General features: G+C 36.7%; 1 protein-coding gene across 6 annotated transcripts in view; it reads left to right on the top strand.

Annotated features, from left to right (window-relative positions):
* The window catches only part of ZFR (zinc finger RNA binding protein), an 88,537-nt gene that overhangs the window by 46,430 nt on the left and 21,556 nt on the right, over positions 1-20,551 (top strand). For 4 of the 6 annotated variants that reach the window (XM_031666100.1, XM_021939263.2, XM_021939260.2 and 1 more), the window contains 8 exons: positions 634-753; positions 2,628-2,773; positions 8,207-8,369; positions 9,959-10,164; positions 10,936-11,086; positions 13,293-13,434; positions 18,808-18,905; positions 19,764-19,859. In XM_031666100.1, the coding sequence (XP_031521960.1) occupies positions 634-753; positions 2,628-2,773; positions 8,207-8,369; positions 9,959-10,164; positions 10,936-11,086; positions 13,293-13,434; positions 18,808-18,905; positions 19,764-19,859 (1,122 nt within the window). The remainder of the gene's footprint in view (positions 1-633; positions 754-2,627; positions 2,774-8,206; positions 8,370-9,958; positions 10,165-10,935; positions 11,087-13,292; positions 13,435-18,807; positions 18,906-19,763; positions 19,860-20,551) is intronic. The other 2 variants (XR_002522470.2, XR_002522471.2) reach the window with 1 other exon arrangement.

Below are 20,551 nucleotides of genomic sequence, written 5' to 3'. Positions count from 1 at the left end.
GTACTTGGCCAGCAGCAATTATTCAGTAACTATTAGAAAATTTAAGGCATCTGGCTACATTTAAATGTGAATGCTTACATATAGACAAAAATATTAAATTGAAAGATAGTTATAAGAGCCAATATATGCTACCACATCTTGCATACTAAAATTCCAACTTTTCATTCCTATTTCTACAGTTTCTATCCTTTTAAAAAGTAATAGGCCAGGCGCGGTGGCTCATGCCTGTAATCCCAGCACTTTGGGAGGCCAAGGTGAGCGGATCACGAGGTCAGGAGTTTGAGACCAGCCTGGCCAACATAGTGAAACCCTGTCTCTACTAAAAATAAAAAAAAAAATTAGCTGGGCATGGTGGTGCATGCCTGTAATCCCAGCTACTCGGGTGGCTGAGGCGGGAGAATCGCTTGAACCCAGGAGGCTGAGGTTGCAGTGAGCTGAGATCAAACCACTGCACTCCAGCATGGGTGACAGAGCAAGACTGCGTCTTGGGGAAAAAAAAAAAAAGTAGTACATATTGCCACTTCTTTCTAACTGTGTACAGCTTCATCAAATAATATGTGGGGGTTTATGAATGATATCATCTTCAACTATGACATTCCTGTTTTGATTCTTGAATTTTTTTTCCATGCCAAGGTACGAAACGATGAAGGAAAAGTAATTCGCTTCCATTGTAAATTATGTGAGTGCAGCTTTAATGATCCCAATGCTAAGGAGATGCACTTAAAAGGGCGAAGACACAGACTTCAATATAAAGTGAGTAAAATTTAAGCTATTACCTTCTTTAAAAAAAGAAAAAAAAAGAGCATTTTATATGCAAAATAAAGCATCTAAACACAACTTGCCAAGTCCATGATGTCCCATTCTAAGATTAGCATGTCATGTTGACAGACTCAGATGGATGTTTGGTTTTTATTTATCCATTTTTATACTTAAATAAGAATAACATTCTCATCAGTTTTAGTAATTGTGGCAAAACTGAAGCATTGCCTGGACCAAGCAATCATGTAAAGATAATTAATGTTTGAAAAAAGTCTCAACTCTTTATCCACCTTCTTCATGTTGGTAGAATTGCCACCAAAATGAACTTCGAGATGAGTTGATACGTTGGAAAATCCCTTCACTTATCTTAGCGTAGGAATTCTTCATTGAATACACTTCAAATGTTAAGATAAATCAGATACTGTATTTGAAGTTTTTTTTTTTTATTTTGAGACGGAGTCTCGCTCTGTAGCCAAGGCTGGAGTGCAGTGGCATGATCTCGGCTCACTGCAGCCTCTGCCTCCTGGGTCCCTGTTCAGGCAATTCTCCTGCTTCAGCCTCCCGAGTAGCTGGGATTTACAGGCATGTGCCCCTAGGCCCAGCTAATTTTTGTATGTTTAGTAGAGATGGGATTTCGCCATGTTGGCCAGTTTAGCTTGAACTCATGACCTCATGATCCACCCTCCTTGGCCTCCCAAAGTGCTGGGATTACATGCGTGAGCCACTGTGCCTGGCCTGTATTTGAAGTTTTTAACTAGGCTGGATTAATATACTAGATCCATGTTTTCTGTTTTAAACACAGAGGAGGTGAAAATTAAAACATTGTAAAAGGGTAGTGCTTAAATATGAAAAGAAACTTTTTAACCCCAACATAGACATTTAGAGTCATCTGTTTATAAACAGTTACAGTTGACCCTTGAACAACATGGAGGGCAGGGACCCCTCATGCAGTCATAAATTTGCCTATAACTTTTTTTTTTTTTTTGAAATGGGGCCTTGCTCTGATGCCCAGGCTGGAGTACAGTGACATGAACATGGCTTACTGCAACCTCCCGGGCTCCAGGTATCCTCCCACCGCAGCCTCCCAAGTAGCTGGGACTACAGGCATGTGCCACCATGCCTGGCTAACTTTTGTATTTTTCTAGAGAGGAGGTTTCACCATGTTGGCCAGGCTAGTCTCAAACTCCTGGCCTCAAGTGATCTGCCTGCCTTGGCCTCCCAAAGTGCTGGGATTCCAGGCTGCTTATAACTTTTGACTCCCTAAAAACTTCTAAAAACCTACTGTTGACCAGAAGCCTTACTGATAAAGTTATTGTTATATTAATACATATTTGGTATGTCATGTGTATCTTATATGTACTGTATTCTTAAAGTAAGCTAGAGAAAAGAAAATGTTATTAAGAAAATCAGTGAAAAAATATATTTACTATTCATTAACTGGAAGTGGGTCATCATATAAAGGTCTTCATCCTCATCATCTTCAAGTTGAGTAGGCTGAGGAAGAAGAGGGTTGGTCTTACTCTCTCAGGGGAGGCAGAGGCAGAAGAAACTCAGCAGCATAGATGTAAGTGTACTCATACACTTCAAACCCTTGTTGTTCAAGTGTTAAATGTAAAGTAAAATTAAATATCCATTAGTCTTTCTAAGGATTTCATGACTTTTTGTTGGTCAGCACTAAGTTATATAATTTTTATTAATGTATTTTGAATCTTTGATTCACCTTAATTATATTGATTTTACTCTGTAGTGAAACTAAAACTGAAACTAAAAGCCTCCATGATTAAAGAATATGTGTAATTGTATGATTAAAAATACACGTAGATTGTTTCGGGGCTGCTATTTTTTTAATATCTTATTTGTATTAATAGAAAAAAGTAAATCCAGATTTGCAAGTAGAAGTAAAGCCTAGTATTCGAGCAAGAAAGATTCAAGAAGAGAAAATGAGGAAGCAAATGCAGAAGGAGGAGTACTGGCGAAGGCGAGAAGAAGAAGAGCGTTGGAGAATGGAAATGAGGTAATACGTTTAACTTTTGATAGCCTCGTAAGTGGTTCAACCTTTCTTAAAAACTTAGCCATTCTGGGGATATGACTCCCATTCAAAGCAATCCAGATTTATTTACTTTCAATTTTCACTCAAGAAAGATCCTAGGTCTGGGAAAGACATACATTAAAATTGTTACTGGCTATACTAATATTTTACTGTGACCTTGGTATTAGAGTTACATGTTTAATTGGCATCTTTTATAAATTAAACATATGAAGAAATATTTCATTTTATAAGTAAGTGCCTCGGTTTCAAACAAGCAAAACAGACATACGTTACCTGATAGAAATATAAGATTTGATAGATTCTACACATTAATAATGTCAATTAAGAAACTTTAGTGGCTATAGGGAAGGAGAATTGAGAAAACATATTTCAAATATTTGTTTTTATACATATATACACATATAAAAAGATATAAAATAAATGTTAAGTTTTATTGAAATATATCTTCTAAACTTATACAGTTACAGAGTTGTGCAACAATCACCACAATCAATTTAAGACAGTTCATCACCCTCAAAAGAAATCACAAACCCATTAACAATAATTCTCCATGTGGCCGGGCGCGGTGGCTCAAGCCTGTAATCCCAGCACTTTGGGAGGCCGAGACGGGCGGATCACGAGGTCAGGAGAGCGAGACCATCCTGGCTAACACAGTGAAACCCCGTCTCTACTAAAAAATACAAAAAAACTAGCCTGGCGAGTTGGCGGGCGCCTGTAGTCCCAGCTACTCGGGAGGCTGAGGCAGGAGAATGGCGTGAACCCGGGAGGCGGAGCTTGCAGTGAGCTGAGATCGTGCCACTGCACTCCAGCCTGGGTGACAGAGCGAGACTTCGTCTCAAAAAAAAAATAAAAAAAATAAAAATAATTCTCCATGTGTCCCCCATACCTAGTATCTCCCCCAGCCCCAGCCCTAGACAACCTCTAACCTTTCTGTCTCTGTAGATTTGCCTATTCTGGAGATTTCATATAAATGGAGTCATATTAGGTTAATGCAAAAGTAATCGCGGTTTGTGCCAAATGGCGATTTGAATTAATAAATTCATTTGGTACAAACCGCGATTACTTTTGCATCAGCTTAATGCAGTCTTTTGTGTCTGGCATCGTTCGCTTAGCATAATGTTTTCATGGTTCATCCAGATCGTGGCATGTATCAGTATTCCATTTTCTTTTATGACTAAATGATGCTGAATAATACATCCTTATGTACCACATTTTGTGTTTTTGTTCATTAGTTGATGGACATGCAACTTGTTTCCACATTTTGGCTATTATGAATATTGCCACTGTGAATATTTTTGTACAACTTTTAAAATACAGTTTTAGCAGAAACATACCATATACATATTTTCATAATCCACTTTTTTCATTTACATATCTTCAACTTTAAAACTAAATTTGGATTTTGTTTTTCATAAGGACATAGTATTTTTTGTGCATATGTAAAATTTTCTTTATAACCAATCCTTGTTATTGTTTAGATATTTAGGTAGTTTCCAGTATTTCCTTATTATAATTATTAATATATTGACCCTCCTTGAGGCAGTTTTTTGTTTCTTTCACCAAGTATGTGAACCTATTGAGGCGATATCAGTGCATACATTATTGTTAGTTGCTGCTGATAATAGAATATTGGAAATAGAAATGTTTGAAGGATACTCACCTGTCTGCCTATACTGGATAGCATAACTCAGTGGTTCTCAGACTTTTTGGTCTCAGGATCCTTTATGCTCAGTTATTAAGGACTCCAAAGAGTCCTTATGTGGGTTGTATCTGTCAAGACTTACTGTATTAAAAATTAAAACTGGGCCGGGCGTGGTGGCTCAAGCCTGTAATCCCAGCACTTTGGGAGGCCGAGATGGGTGGATCACAAGGTCAGGAGATCGAGACCATCCTGGCTAACATGGTGAAACCCCATCTCTACTAAAAAATACAAAAAACTAGCCGGGCGAGGTGACGGGCGCCTGTAGTCCCAGCTACTCGGGAGGCTGAGGCAGGAGAATGGCGTGAACCCGGGAGGCGGAGCTTGCAGTGAGCTGAGATCCGGCCACTGCACTCCAGCCTGGGCGACAGAGCAAGACTCCGTCTCAAAAAAAAAAAAAAAAAAATTAAAACTGGCTGGGCACAGTTGCTCATGCCTGTAATCCCAGCATTTTGGGAGGGTGAAGCGGGTGGGTCACCTGAGGTCGGGAGTTCAAGACCAGCCTGACCAACATGGAGAAATTCCCATCTCTACTAAAAATACAAAATTAGCCAGCCGTGATGGTGCATGCCTGTAATCCCAGCTACTCAGGAAGCTGAGGCAGGAGACTCGCTTGAACCCAGGAGGAGGAGGTTGTGGTGAGGCAAGATCACGCCATTGTACTCCAGCCTGGGCAACAAGAGCGAAACTCCATCCCAAAAAAAACAAAATTAAAAACTAAGAAATTTAAATATTTATTAATTCATTTTAAAATGACATTTTATTTTTTGAAATATGGTTACATGTATATTTGTTTAAATATTACATGAAATATATTAAATCAAGAAAATACAGTAAAAAAATTAATAACTATTTCTTCCACAGAATAGTGGAAAGAGTTACGCTGTTTTCCATTTTTATACATCTCTTTAATGTCTAGTTTTAGAGAAGGCAGCAAGATTCTCATGTTTGCTTTTGTGTTCATATGTGGTGAATAACACATGTTGCCTCTGGATAATTTCACTGTACACTTTGAGAATGAAAAAGCAAATACGTGTCTTAGTATTTATTATGAAAATATGAAAATAATTTTTTTTTTTAAAAACAGAGTCTCACTCTTGCCCAGGCTGGAGTGCAATGGCACGATCTTGGCTCACTGCACCCTCTACCTCCTGGGTTTAAGTGATTCTCTTGCCTCAGCCTCCCAAGTAGTTGGGATTACAGGCACCTGCCACCACACCTGGCTGATTTTTGCATTTTTAGTAGGGATGGGGTTTCCACCAGGTTGACCAGGCTGGTCTCTAACTCCTAGCCTCAAGTGATCTGCCCGCCTCGGTCTCCCAAAGTGCTGGAATTACGTGTATGAGCCACCACGCCTGGCCTTATTGTAAAAATAATTTCAACCCCATGGATCTCCTGAAAGGGTCTCAGGGACCACTGGAGCCCTAGATCGCACCTAGAGAACCCCTGCTACAGCTTAATAAAATCTCTACCAATTAAATGTGATAGCCGTTTTGTTTCACTTTGAATTGTTTTCATGCTTGGCTGTTTATACTTCTTTTGTGGTAAATTGCTTGTTTTTTTTCTTACCTGTTGATTTGTACAGACATTTCTTACATTGTTATTAATCCTTTTTTATGGGTTACCTTTAAATAGTTTTTACTATTATGTATGTGTTGGTTTTGATTTTTATACATTTATCAGTTTTGTCCTTTATGAAGTTTCTGCCTTTGTAACATATTGGAAATTCTCCTCTATAGCTAGATTATACAGTGCTTTCCTCTTTCACCGATAATATCAACTATTTATTAAGCATCCACAATGTGCCAGGAACTGTATTAGGTAGTAAGCACAAATTGGTAAACAATGGATAAAGGTCCCTGCCCTCATTTGACTTAAACGTCGTTAGCAACAACAGTAAACTATTAGAAACTGGAATGAATAGGATTTTCCAGAACCTTTAAGCTATTTTATTCATTTTTTTCCTCAAAACCTAAATAACATAGATAGAAGAATGGTTTCTGTCAGTCCATAGTTGGTTGATCCTAAAAAGCACTGCTGGCTGGGCACGGTGGCTCACTGCCTGTAATCCCAGCACTTCGGGAGGCCAAGGCAGGCAATCACTTGAGCCCAGGAGTTTGAGACCAGCCTAGGCAACGTGACAAGACCCCATCTCTACAAAAAATAGGAAAATTAGCCAGGCATTGTGGTGCACGCCTGTATTCCTATCTGCTTGGGAGGCTGAGGTGGGAGGATCACCTAATCGTGGGAGGTCAAGGCTGTAGAGACCGGTGATCATGCCACTCACTGCACTGGGCAACAGAGTGGGACTCTGCCAATTTAAGAAAGAAAAAAAAAAGCACTGCTTATTCCCAACCTGAGGAAATTGGTAGTTTCTTTAATGGTAGTCAGGAAGCACACTTGTTTCTTTTGTTTTAACAGATTACTTTGTAGTCAAACCTTAACCTAATTGTTAACAGAATTTGCTGTAGACACATGGTTTCCCTTGGGAATTATTGGTATCCTAGTTTGAAGTTGAAAGTGAGGAAAGAACTGGAAGGGCAGAGGGGAGGAGATTGTAAAAAAAAAAAAAAAAAAAAAAAAAAGAATAGATTCTACAAATGTTGGTCAGTAAAGAAGAGGCTATACACTAGCTCCTCACATTCTGAGTTCAGCTCAAAGGTGTTATATTTGGTATGCATAGTATTTTGTAATCTGAACCAGCAATCATGAAGTTTCACAAAAATCCTGGTGACCTCAGCAATACAGCCTGTACAGCAGTCCCCCCTTGTCCAAGGGGGTTACGTTCCAAGACCTCCAGTGGATACCGAAAATCGCAGGTTGTACCAAACCCTGTATATACTATATGTTTTCCATCTGATAACAGTGATAGCTACTAAAGAACTCATAGGCTAGTAGGGTGTATACTGTGTGGATATGCTGGACAAAGGGATGATTCACAGGTGGGATGAAGCCGGACAACACAAGATTTCATCACACTGCTCAAAATGGCACAAGATTTAAAACCTATGAATCGTTTTTTTCTGAAACGTTCTGTTCAATATTTGTATGCCGTGGTTGACCATAGGTAACTGAAACCACAGCGATGAGGATGGTGGGGACTATTGTATTCCCTTATGGCAACAATTAATAGGAGCTGAGTTGCAGCAGCTATTATCTCTAGCCAGAACATGCTCTTTCTATTTTGCCATAATTCCGAACACCCTTAATGTGTCCCCAACAATGAGACTGACTATGATTTGCCATTTATTACTGCCTTGCACTGTTTTTCTTCATAGTAGAGACATAGGAAAGAGCATGTTTCTTTGAGGACATGAAGAAAATTCCCAAATGTGATATGTGCACTTCAGGTCATTTACTCACAGTGTTGGCCTGCCTCCTTTAGGTGGCATTGGGTTTCCAGTTCATACTTAAAGCAGGAGAGAGACTATAAGAAACTGAGGTTTCTGATGCCTGTTCTTTTTACTTTTTCCTCTGGCTGAAATTTTCTTCGGCTTTTCTCTTTGTTCTCTCATGCTCTCTTTTCTCTTTCATTTACTTTGCAATGAAAGCAAACATGGAAAATTAGATACATTTGGGAAGAAATTTTAGCTAGACTGATGTGGGTGGGGTTTTTTATTGCTTTTTATTGTCACTGTTGATGCAAGTTCTTGGGCTGTATTTTTCCTCATATGCTTATAATGTCATTTATGTTTCAGACGTTATGAAGAGGACATGTACTGGAGAAGAATGGAGGAAGAACAGCATCATTGGGATGATCGCCGCCGAATGCCTGATGGAGGTTATCCTCATGGTCCTCCAGGCCCATTAGGCCTTCTGGGAGTCCGACCAGGCATGCCTCCTCAGCCTCAGGGGCCTGCAGTGAGTATCCACATTGGTGATATAAGGGGTGAAAGTTTGACTGGTTCAGCATTAGAAGAAAACAATTTTGGAGGGGCTAATTTTTAGACTTAATACTTGTAATCTTGACAGTTTTTTTGAGACAGAGTCTTGCTCTGTCGCCCAGGCTGGAGTGCAATGGTGTGATCTCGGCTCACTGTATGCAACCTGCACTTCCCAGGTTCAAGCAATTCTCCTGCCTCAACCTCCCAAGTAACTGGGATTACAGGCGCTCACCACCACACCTGGCTAATTTTTGTATTTTTAGTGGAGACAGAGTTTCGCCATGTTGGCCAGGCTGGTCTTGAACTCCTGAGCTCAGGAGATCCATCCACCTGGGCCTCCCAAAATTCTGGGATTACAGGCATGAGCCACTGCACCCAACTTGATACAAGTTTTTAATGTGATTTAGGATCTTTCCTCCATTTTTTACAGGAAGGAAATATATGTTTCCTGTGTCTTCTGTATAAGGACCTCATAGAATTTCTGGGAATCTTTCTTATTTTCAGTATATGCTAAATGGGAACAGAGCTTTTTATGCCAACTGTTTTTTCACATGAGACTCTTGCCTTTGGTTTTCCTTACATTAGCAGGAACAACTAATTTTTTTTCTTGTTTCTTTTCTTATTTTTCCTCTGGAGTGCAGTGGCATGATCATAGCTCACCGCAGCCTCAGCTTCCCGAGTAGCTGGGACACAGGCATGAGTTGCTATACCTTTCAGGAACAACTGATGTCAAAGGCAACTGCTTTGTCTTTAGAGTTATTCTTACTGGTCTGGGTGCAGTGGCTCATGCCTATAACCCCAGTCTACTTTGGGAAGACCAAGGTGAAAGGATGGCTTGATGCCAGAAGTTCAAGACTAGCCTGGGCAACATGGTGAGACCCAGTGTCTATTTTTAATAAAAAGAAATGTATTCTTATTTTTCCATTACCAGTGGCTTAGAATCTTTTTTTCCTTCTTCCAGTTTTGACCATCTAAAACCTACTACTTCTAAATTGAGTGAAAGATAAGGGATAGATAAAATAGTTTAAGATAAGCCCCAGAGTTGATGTTATTAAGACTATAGGAAAAATCTGCATCTTGAGAGTTTGTGTTGTACAGAAGCTGGGTAAAAGGGACATCTTGTGTAAGTTCAGTCTACCAAAAACAAGATTTGTTTCTCTGTAGAGCAGTTACAAGAAAATAGACTTCTCTTCTTTAACCTATTCTCATTTATCTTTGCTCAGAGGGTTGACAGTTGTAAGACTTAAACTACTAAAAGCAAAGTTTCAGAATCACTGGTTTTTAAAGTTGAGTAAAGAGCATTTTCATAGCTTTAGGTTTATATGTATTATAATGTTACTTGTTTTGAGGCAAAGGCAAAGTGGGTATACATGCATGCATGCATACATACATATAGTCTTGATGGTATAACTTTCCATAGTTTGCATTTTCGTTTTTACTGAAATGGAAAAAGAAGATAAAACCTTTCTTATTGAGAAGATACAACAAATATGTATAGTTGAAAAATACCATTTGCTTTTGCTCAGGAAACATTTTTTTAAATTGAGCAACTTTGTTTCTCTGCAGCCCTTACGTCGTCCTGACTCATCTGACGACCGTTATGTAATGACAAAACATGCCACCATTTATCCAACTGAAGAAGAGTTACAGGCAGTTCAGAAAATTGTTTCTATTACTGAACGTGCCTTAAAACTAGTTTCAGACAGTTTGTCTGAACATGAGAAGAACAAGAACAAAGAGGGAGATGATAAAAAAGAGGGAGGTAAAGACAGGTGTGTTTTGAAAGTTATTTACCATATCTATAATTTTGTTTTTTCTTATGTGGACTTCTTACATTTGAAATATAGCTTATGACTGATAACTCTGGTGTGAGTTCTATGTATTTTAACCATGCCTGTGTTAGATATTTCGTGTATTCAGCTGCTACTTGCAAAAATAGAAATACACAGTTCCACAAACACATGTGGTCTCTAACCTTGTAATTGTACTCATTTTAAGTTTATATAAACTATTTTGAGTATTTCAAAGCAGCCATTATAGTTTTACAGTTGTATTCAGCTGCGATTTTTCTGTTTTGATTTATTTGTTGCTTCTGCCCCACACTCAGTCTTTGTTTTAATAACTATTCCCTTAAAGCACTGACAGTAAAGCATGAGTAAGCCTAAGCTTTAGCAATGTCTGTATATCAAGTTTGCATTATTAGCTGTAGCTTTTTATTTTCCTTTTACCATTTGAAAATATTTTTGTATTACATTAAACATGGCTCTTATTATTCTGACTTGTGAAATAAGAAACAGAAGTGTTAATGTCCATTGCTTTGCAGTTGTCTTTCTGTAAAGAACTTAGCTCTTTTTTTTTTTTTTTTTTTTTAATCCACATTGCTTAAATGAAGTATAGTTCTAAAAATGCTGGATGTCTTTCTACTGCAGTTGGTGGAAATTTTAATGGTATAAAAGTTATTTCACTTACTATTGTATGTTTACAGAATATTATGCTTCTGGTTAAGCAGAGAAATATCATAATATAATTTTATTTTACTGCAGAGCTTTGAAAGGAGTTTTGCGAGTGGGAGTATTGGCAAAAGGATTACTTCTCCGAGGAGATAGAAATGTCAACCTTGTTTTGCTGTGCTCAGAGAAACCTTCAAAGACATTATTAAGCCGTATTGCAGAAAACCTACCCAAACAGCTTGCTGTAAGTATTATGGAAATGTTAATTTTTACCCCTTGTCTGGTTCAGAAGTTTTTGGCAGGACTGACTGTGCTTCAGTTTAAACCTAAGCCAGCCTTTAAAATTTTGGCTTGACTTTCTGTATTGAGTTTTTTTGTTTGATTATGCAAACTGATGAAACTATTTTCTACTTCATCTTTTTTAGGTTTTATAGTGATTGTATTTGGCATGAAGCCATCTTGCTGATGTATTTAAAAATGTAAAATTGCAGCAAATGCCTTCCTTTTCTTGTTCTTTTTCCAAGACTTGAATCATAAGAAGGCAGTTGTTAGGACAAAGTGATTTTAAAAATAAAATCCCATGTGTAGCAAGGTTAAATTTTTTAAATTCATGAACCTCTTGTCTATTTGAATGCTTTTAATAAAATATAGTAACTAAAGTAGTCTTTCTGATTTGAATTTCCCCAGTTATATTGTGAATATTTTCAGTTTTCTGCATGTTTATAATGGTAGGAAATACTTCTCTTGTCTCCATCCAGCAAAACATGGCAATGCAAAACTAATAGAATATTTTATTTGGGTCCTACAAAAGCAAACTTTTTGTTAAGCTTAAATTTACAAAAATTTACAAAAATTTTATATAGGCCGGGCGCGGTGGCTCAAGCCTGTAATCCCAGCACTTTGGGAGGCCGAGGCGGGTGGATCACGAGGTCAGGAGATGGAGACTATCCTGGCTAACATGGTGAAACCCTGTCTCTACTAAAAATACAAAAAACTAGCCGGGCGTGGTGGCGGGCGCCTGTAGTCTCAGCTACTTGGGAGGCTGAGGCGGGAGAATGGCGTGAACCCGGGAGGCGGAGCTTGCAGTGAGCCAAGATCACGCCACTGCACTCCAGCCTGGGAGACACAGCGAGACTCCGTCTCAAAAAAAAAAAAAAAAAAAAAATTTTATATATTAGCCTTGTCAGAATGAGATTTAAAGTAGTGATTCCTTTAATAATTGAGGGTATAAAACTTGCAATTTAATGAAGCATTCTAAATTCAAGGAATCAGATTTCATTGGTAATGTGTGTTCTGCAGTAGTGAATTACAACAGTACCTTACTGTAGCAAAGCAGCCTATGACAAAAGGGACAGTGAAGCACACTATTAAACTTAAAACTCTGACAACTCTGGCACTTGCTGTTGCTTGTTTTATATTACTATTATTCCAGATGGGAAATTTTTTATTGTAGATGAGTCTTTTTTTAAATTATCAGGAGCCAGCAGAATTGGCTTTGTTGTGTGTTACTTCGTACTCCTGTTGAGGCTGCTAGGGCAATGAAGGGGGAAAAGAAAAGGTTTGGAGGCCTTGGAAGAATCATAGAATTTGCGATAAACATCTTGATCCTAATTGTGGTGCTTAGTAAAATTGCAAACCAGGGAATATGTCATAACTAAATAACTAACAGCCAGTTAAGCTAGAAGTGAAATACTCTTCAAGTGGATAAGCAAGTGAACTAAAATTAATTTATAGTTAATACTTACATAATACTATATTAAGTGCTTTATATAGTTGATTCATTTAATCTTCCAGCCACCCTATAGGTTAGGTACAATTATTTTCTCCATCTTACAGAAATAGATGCAGGGTAGTTAAATAATTTGTCTGTCATCGCATCACTGGTAAACTATTAGAACTAGGATTTAAACCTAGATACTATACTGTAAATACTGTATGTAGTTTTTGTAGAGTCTTCATTTGTTCATATAAAATGGAGCTAATGTGTCTACCAAATTACAGCAAATCCTGGTTTTTCTGGATATTGACTGAGACTTTCTGCTCCCTGATAAAATGAGGATTTCACAGAAAATGTACAATATGGCAATAGTTAAATTGTAGCTCCTTTTAAGGTCAGGTAGCTATTTTAGCTTCATTCAAATTATGCAAATATGTTATAAATATGACAGTGTTGCTTTTATCCAAGAATTTATCATCTAAGACATACGTATGTACAAATAACTCACAATACAAACAATGGTAAATATTCAACACAGCATTCTGAAAGTTGAAAGTAAGACTAATAATACTGGCATGTATGGCAGGGCTTCCTAGAAGGAGCAGTATATGATCTAGTCCTCATATAGAATGGTTAGGCTAGTGAGAGAGTGAAAGAGCCATAATGAAACTGCTTTTGTTTGTTAATACAACAGATCCAATCCAATTTGTTTCTTATAATCTTCATTACACAGGTTATAAGCCCTGAGAAGTATGACATAAAATGTGCTGTATCTGAAGCGGCAATAATTTTGAATTCATGTGTGGAACCCAAAATGCAAGTCACTATCACCCTGACATCTCCAATTATTCGAGAAGAGAACATGAGGGAAGGAGGTTGGAAAGCCATTAAACTTTTTACTTTCTATTAACTTTTTTTTTAATTTATCTACTCTTTAAGATGGTATTAAGCCCTAGAAGGCAACATGCTGGCATTACATGTGAATTTGATAGATTTGACTTATTTAGCAACCGGTTTTGCCTAAGTTAATTTCCCACAGAGTAAATGCTCTTTTTAGTGATGTATTTTTATATAAAACACTATGGTATGATTGATTTTCTTGATTTCTTTCTTTTCTTGCTAACCTCAGATTTCTGGAAAAAAACTTCAAAATTATTTTTACTGGCATAGTCAATGCATGAAAAAATGGTTTTAAAATGTTGCTAGTGACTAGGGGGACACAACTTTAACTTGGCATTAAGAAGTTTTTGCTCTTGCCTTGTCTTACAAAAAAGACAAGAGTTTTCACAAACAAAATTGGCTAAGTATTCATAACACATGTTTTTAAGAGGCATTTTTAGATATGTGATAGTGGATTTGGCTTGTCCTGTGGTAAATATTTCTAGTTCTCTGAGGTTGCTCTTTGGCTTGGAGCGCTTTCATAAATGCAGAACATCCTAATGCAGGAGGATTTGGACATTTGACCCTAATATCACACTTGAGATACTGAAAAATAAACTGTAAATGTAGATAGTGAGTCACAGCACAATTCAGGGTTTTTAAACTTAATTTACAACTATAGAATATGAAATCCTGCTGGTGCCAGCAATGTTGCTTTAGGGACTATTCTGTAACATTTTCAGAGCTTCAAAAGCTTTTAAGCTGAAAAGCATGATCAGTGTCTGCAGTATGTTGGTTCTGTTGTTTTATGGGTCAGATAAAATTTACTTTGTTTCCTTTCATGTTTTTATACATCTTGTTGAGTATGGAGTAACAGTCTACACTAATATTTCTTTGTGATACAGGTTGAGGAGGAAGAGGGTACTACATACTTAATATTAAAATTAATTTGTATAAAATAGCATCAGTAGTCTCTCAATTACTGTTTCTTTAAATTTGTTTTCTTAGAGCAATTTTTTTAAGACACTGGGCTTTTCACAACCCAGGAAAAGAACATTTTACCAAAAATGCCATTGGGAGATGTCTAATTTTACATACTTTGCATGTATACCATAATCAGATGATATTTATATCTTAAGCTTTGCATCTTAAATGAGTTTTGTGTAAAGGATTTTCTTATGTGAACATGAGTTTCTACTCAAGGTCTGGCCATGGGTGTCGCTGGAGAGACAGTTCCTGAGTCAATCTGGTCAGGTCATATACAGCATATGGGATTTCATAAAACTAATATGACATATTATAAATGTTTCTATATTTAGTGTAAAATTATAACCATTTAACTTTATTTCAGAATACATTTTGTTCAGTTATATTTATACTTAATTAAATTTGTACAGTATCAAGCCATTTTATGTTGTAAAAGTCTAAAGTGAATAGTATCATATTTGCAGTAAATTATTTGATAACCTATCCCTTCTAAAGGAAACAAAATTATATTTTTGTCTGACCCAGACTTGAGTTAGAATTATTGTTCTGAATTTCGTAAATATGACGAGGAAAATGGTCAGTCCAAAATGGAGAGATTTTGCTTCAAGACACTGAGCTGAAAAGTTGGATGTGTCAAAGTGTAGAAACATTGATAGTGTTCCTTGCTGCAGATAACTGCAGTAAACCATGTCTTTAGCTTCATTATGAAGATTGCTTCTTTCTTGCTGCAGAATAACGGTATGTATTCTCTCTCACTGCAGCTCCCAATGCTCTGTGTCTTAAAATCATTTAAAGCCTATAGCTTGCTTTGGGGAGTTAGTACAGGGGTTAAGGAAGGCTTTGCCGGAAGAACAATTGTGAATCATGAGAGTTACTACTTGTGCATTGTGTGGTAGCTTCTTTAATGCATAATGGTCCTTTTTAATACCAAAAATTATTTAATAAAGGAAATGATTACATTGTCCAAATAACTGTTAAACGCATGACAGATCTGTTTTATGATACTGTGTTTGACAGTTAAACATTAAGTAAACATTTAATTGACTTTAAGCTTGAAATGTTCAGAATGCTCTAACCCTTGCTACAGAATCTTTTCTGCAGCACGTTAAGTATTGTGTGTGTTTTTTCCCACCTGTAGCTTATCAGGCCCGGTCCAAAGCCTTCTAACAGAGGGGATTGATCCTGTCAGGGGTTGCTGCCAAGACATCGGAAGGATTTTTGACCAAGGTTTTCAAAAGCTCAGTGTCACATCTGCCATTTGATGAAGGAGGGATTTTGGATGCAGAGCCTGGCATTTATTGTCCTTTGTGTGACTGTTTTGTTTGTTTTGTCTTCGTCTCTTCTAGAATTGAGCAGTGTTCACACTAGTTTTTAAATGGTTGAGTGGGTTATATATTTTACATGACCATGTTAATTTGAATTAATATATTCCCATTAACATTTAATCATAAAATAGTGTGGACACAGCATGTCTTCTAATTGGTGATTAACCCCTTAAAATCTGTGAAATACATTCATGTAGAACAAGAATTAGCATTTTGTTTTTATAAATTAACTGGTTTTTGTTTTGCTTTGTTAACTGGGTGTTAGGCAACAAATACGATTTTAGCAGAATATATCTAAGGGGTTAATCTACTTGAAATAGAAAATGGGTACAAAAATCCACACTAAATTTAACAAAAATTTTCTACTTATAGCTGTATTTTGTTTTTAAATTGCAATAGGTATTAGCTGGGCGTGGTGGCAGGCGCCTGTAATCCCAGCTACTCGAGAGGCTGAGGCAGGAGAATTGCTTGAATCCGGGAGGTGTAGATTGCAGTGAGCCGAGATCATGCCATTGCACTCTGGCCTGGGCGACAAGAGTGAAACTCCATCTCAAAGAAAAAAAAAAATTGCAATAGGTGTCTTGGCATCTTTGAATTTATATCATAGATTAAAATTTCCAAAGTTATGAATGCTTATGTGCAAAACAAAATTTTCTTGCATATTGGAGGAAATAAAATTGTGAATTAACATTAGAAATTTAGAAACATTTTAGAAAGAGATTGCACATTGTCACCTATTTGTATTCTAGCTTTAGCAAATGTAAGTAAATAAGGGACATAGAAAGAGGTCCTTTAGCATGTTATGCTACTGCTTTGGGGAAGTCAGCTTTTTCTTTTTTGTGTGTGAGGGATTTTGTTTTGTTTTGCTTTGTTTTGTTTTGTTTTTGAGACAGTTGCTCTGTCACCCAGGCTGGAGTGCAGCAGTACAATCTCGGCTCACTGCAACCTCCACCTCCCAGGTTCAAGCAATTCTCATGCCTCAGCCTCCCAAGTAGCTGAATAGCTGGGACCACAGGCACATGCCATCACGCCCAGCTAATTTTTGTATTTTTGAGTAGAGATGGAGTTTCACCATGTTGGCCAGACTAGTCTCGAACTCCTGACCTCAGATGATCCACTTGCCTCAGCCTCCTAAAGTGCTAGGATTACAGGTGTGAGCCACTGCGCCTGGCCTTTTTTTCTTTTTTAAAACTTCATAGTTAGCTGTGCTTTCTTGTGTCCCTTTTCCTTATCTATTCCTAACAGACTAGTTCATTTCTTATGTTCAGGTTATTTCTAGGTTCAATAGTTGGTCTTACAAGTTTTGAAAGTACTAATATTTTTGTCTTGATAGCTTCTTTTTAGCACCAAATTCCTCTTTTAGTGTTTATTCTCAAAATGCCACACAGTTTTCCTTGATTATCTGTAAGTCTTTCCTCTAAATATATCTTCTGAAAAATCTGTGGACACAGATTTTCATCTGATTACTTGAGGAGTAAAAAACTAAGAAAAAGAAACCTTAGAGAATGGAATTCTGTCAGTTTCAAAATACGTTTTTTATATGTAATCTACTCAAAATAAGAACAAGTTACCTTTTAAGATACCTGAATGCTTATAATGAGGTATGAGTAACTTGACCAGAACTGCAACTAGTACTCTTAAGATAATTCACTTTTTCTTACTTTTATCGTGCATTTTTTCTTTTGTCCATATTCGTTTTATATACTCAATTATTAAACTGTATTCTAAATGCCTCATAATTTCCAAAGGACTATTATATTTAATAGATAATATAATTTTTCTATACTGAGAAAATATTCATACTATTTAAATCACTGAGAGCTGTGAGTTAGATTGGAATAATTGCCATTTGCTTATTAATAGCTTGATTAGCAGATTTGCTGTTAATATACACATTTTACAGATGTTTAGATGGATATAAAGATAGCCCTTTGTCTACTTTTATGAATGACTTATTAATGTAAAGTTAACTTCTTGTCCTGGTTTAGTTTCATATATTCTCAAGTTTTGTGTAGCTCATTTATGTTTTAATTAGCTTAAAGACCCTACACATCTATCATCACAGGATGCTGTTTGTTGCATCTTTTCCACTCTTAATTCTGTTTAACCATGCTAGTTCCTATTCCCTGTTCTGCTTGCCTATTGTTTCTCTTCTATCATTTTTTGAAATACTTTATGGGAACTTTAAATTTTAAAGGGCATTTCATACTCTGATAACTAAAATTTTCCTGTGGAAGGGAGAGCGTTAAACTTTTAGAAATGCCTGTTTTGGGCCGGGCACAGTGGCTCACGCCTGTAATCCTAGCACTTTGGGAGGCCGAGGCGGGCGGATCACTTGAGGTCAGGAGTTAAAAAACAGCCTGGCCAACATGGTGAAACCTCGTCTCTATTAAAAATACAAAAAATTAGCCGGGCGTGGTGGTGCACACCTGTAATCCCAGCTACTTGGGAGGTTGAGACAGGAGAATCGCTTGAACCCAGGAGGCAGAGATTGCAATGATCTGAGATCGTGCACTCCAGCCTGGGCAACAGAGCGACACTCTGTTTCAAAAAAAAAAAAAAAAAAAAAGAAATGCCTGTTTTGGGTTCTTCCTTTTTTTCTGTAACTACAACTATTAAGCATTCTATATTTATCATCAGTTCTTTGTTATATTAGCTCCGGAATAACTTAGGACCATTTAGAGTACTGAACAAACTCAGTAGTTTATTGTACATTCTCATTTATTAAGGTGGATTTTTGTGTTCCCTCTTGTCTTGTTGTCTTTGTGCTAGTGCACTGTGTCCAGTAATCTTCCCTTCAGTTTTCGTTTTGGTGGGTAGGGTTTATATTTCCAGAAAATGTTTATTATATTACTAAATTAAGAGTTTAAGTTAACCTTTCTTTTGTTCCTCACATTGGATTATGTAAATTTGTTGAAAATATCTCCGTGGGTATATTAAAGTGCTGACAAGCTCTCAAATGGCTCATGTGACACTGATGCTACCTTAAGGAAGTGTCTTGCTCACCTGGTCAAACACCCATTCCTCACTGCATTTTGCCAATTCAATCCATTTTAGATGTAACCTCGGGTATGGTGAAAGACCCACCGGACGTCTTGGACAGGCAAAAATGCCTTGACGCTCTGGCTGCTCTACGCCACGCTAAGTGGTTCCAGGTTCGGAACATCATTTTACTTTTTTCTTGTAGCCTTATGAGAGAGTAGTTCAGTACAACATGTTTAACTGTGCTTAAACATTTCAAAAGACTGCCCAAGCGATACTATTTTAAATATCAGAAAATATGTTAACATAGAAAGCTGGGTATGATGATCTGCATATTGCAGTTATTATTAATTTGACAATGAACCTAGGTTTGGGTAATGTTTTGTAGTTGGGGTTTTTTTATTTTTTATTTTTAGTGGCTATATTTAAAGTTGACTTGTTTAGGAACATCACATGTTTGTGTATATATATTATATTCCATAAGGCTGCAGATTAACTTTGCTTTAAATAATGGAATATGTGTTTAAAGCTTTGTGTATAGTTTTAAGATTTTTTTCCCCCTCTTTCTCTAAGTTAATAAGTGTAGGGAGTGAAAGGTGAGGAAGCAGCTGTTTGGTTTAGTGACTTTGCAGTCATGCAAAGGCACAGAAGGGAAACCAAACAGATTTCCTTAACCTTTCAGTCCCTAGACAAACTTTTTAGCTCTTTACTTTTTCTTTTATTTCTCATGTAGGCAGACTTTTTTTTTTTAAGTTTACTGTTTTAAATGAACACAGGTCAAGGTTCACAGGGGATCAAGAAATATTATTCTTGTATAATCTGTTTACTTTGACCTAAATACCAGCTTTTAAATACTAACCCTGGCATAAAATACTGCTGTAAATGGCAGCTCATTGAACCCAATTTTAAGTGTGATTGTTTTTGTTTTTATCTGAGCTTCCATTGAACGGTGGTATTTTAACTTTTTTTCATCAAGGGATATATTCAGTATTTCTAAGATTAATTCAATTGGTTTTTGTGTTGCTCTCAAGGCTAGAGCTAATGGTCTGCAGTCCTGTGTGATTATCATACGCATTCTTCGAGACCTCTGTCAGCGAGTTCCAACTTGGTCTGATTTTCCAAGCTGGGTAAGTAGTATGTAACTGTATAGTATAAAAACATATAGGAAATAATTCTGCAGTTTTTATCCTCTCAGTTTACATATGATTATCAGCCTTATTTGCATTTACTAAATATAGTTTTTCTCTTCAGATGAAAAGTCCTGGGGGAGTCTTAGAATGTTTAATTTTCTCAAATGTGATAAAGATTTTCATTGATGCTTCTTTTTGTGTTTTTTTTTCTTTTTGCCGTTTTCACAGTATTTTTTTAAAATATTACAGCATTTATTAGTTGGTTTTTACATATAATACACAAATGTATAAAGAAGACTGAAAAACTTAATTATCTTATGCAGGGACATTTTTTAAAATAGTTTATGTGCTTGGGAACTGTAAAAATTCAGAAATATATATAATTCAAAAATAATACAAAAAAATAGGAAATTCAGTAACACAGAAAGCTACAAAATAACCAAAAACCTTATTTAAAGGCAGATTATCTTAATCTCCTGTGATTTCTTCTAGGAGAAAAAAATTATACCTATTACAGTATATATTTCTATCTTTATGTACATTACCTTTAGAAACTCTGATTCCTGAAGAGCAAGAATTCAGATAGGGATTCATTAAAAAAAAAAAAAAAAAACCTATTGACTCCATAGTTGAATTAATGAGAGTGAATAGGCAAGATTACCTTAGTTCTCTCTTTTTTTTTTTAATCT

This window comes from Papio anubis, chromosome 5 (genome assembly GCF_008728515.1).
Source record: "Papio anubis isolate 15944 chromosome 5, Panubis1.0, whole genome shotgun sequence".
Lineage (NCBI taxonomy): Eukaryota > Metazoa > Chordata > Mammalia > Primates > Cercopithecidae > Papio > Papio anubis.
The sequence above is the reverse complement of the archived record's forward strand: the minus strand, read 5'-3'. Positions and strand labels throughout refer to the sequence as shown.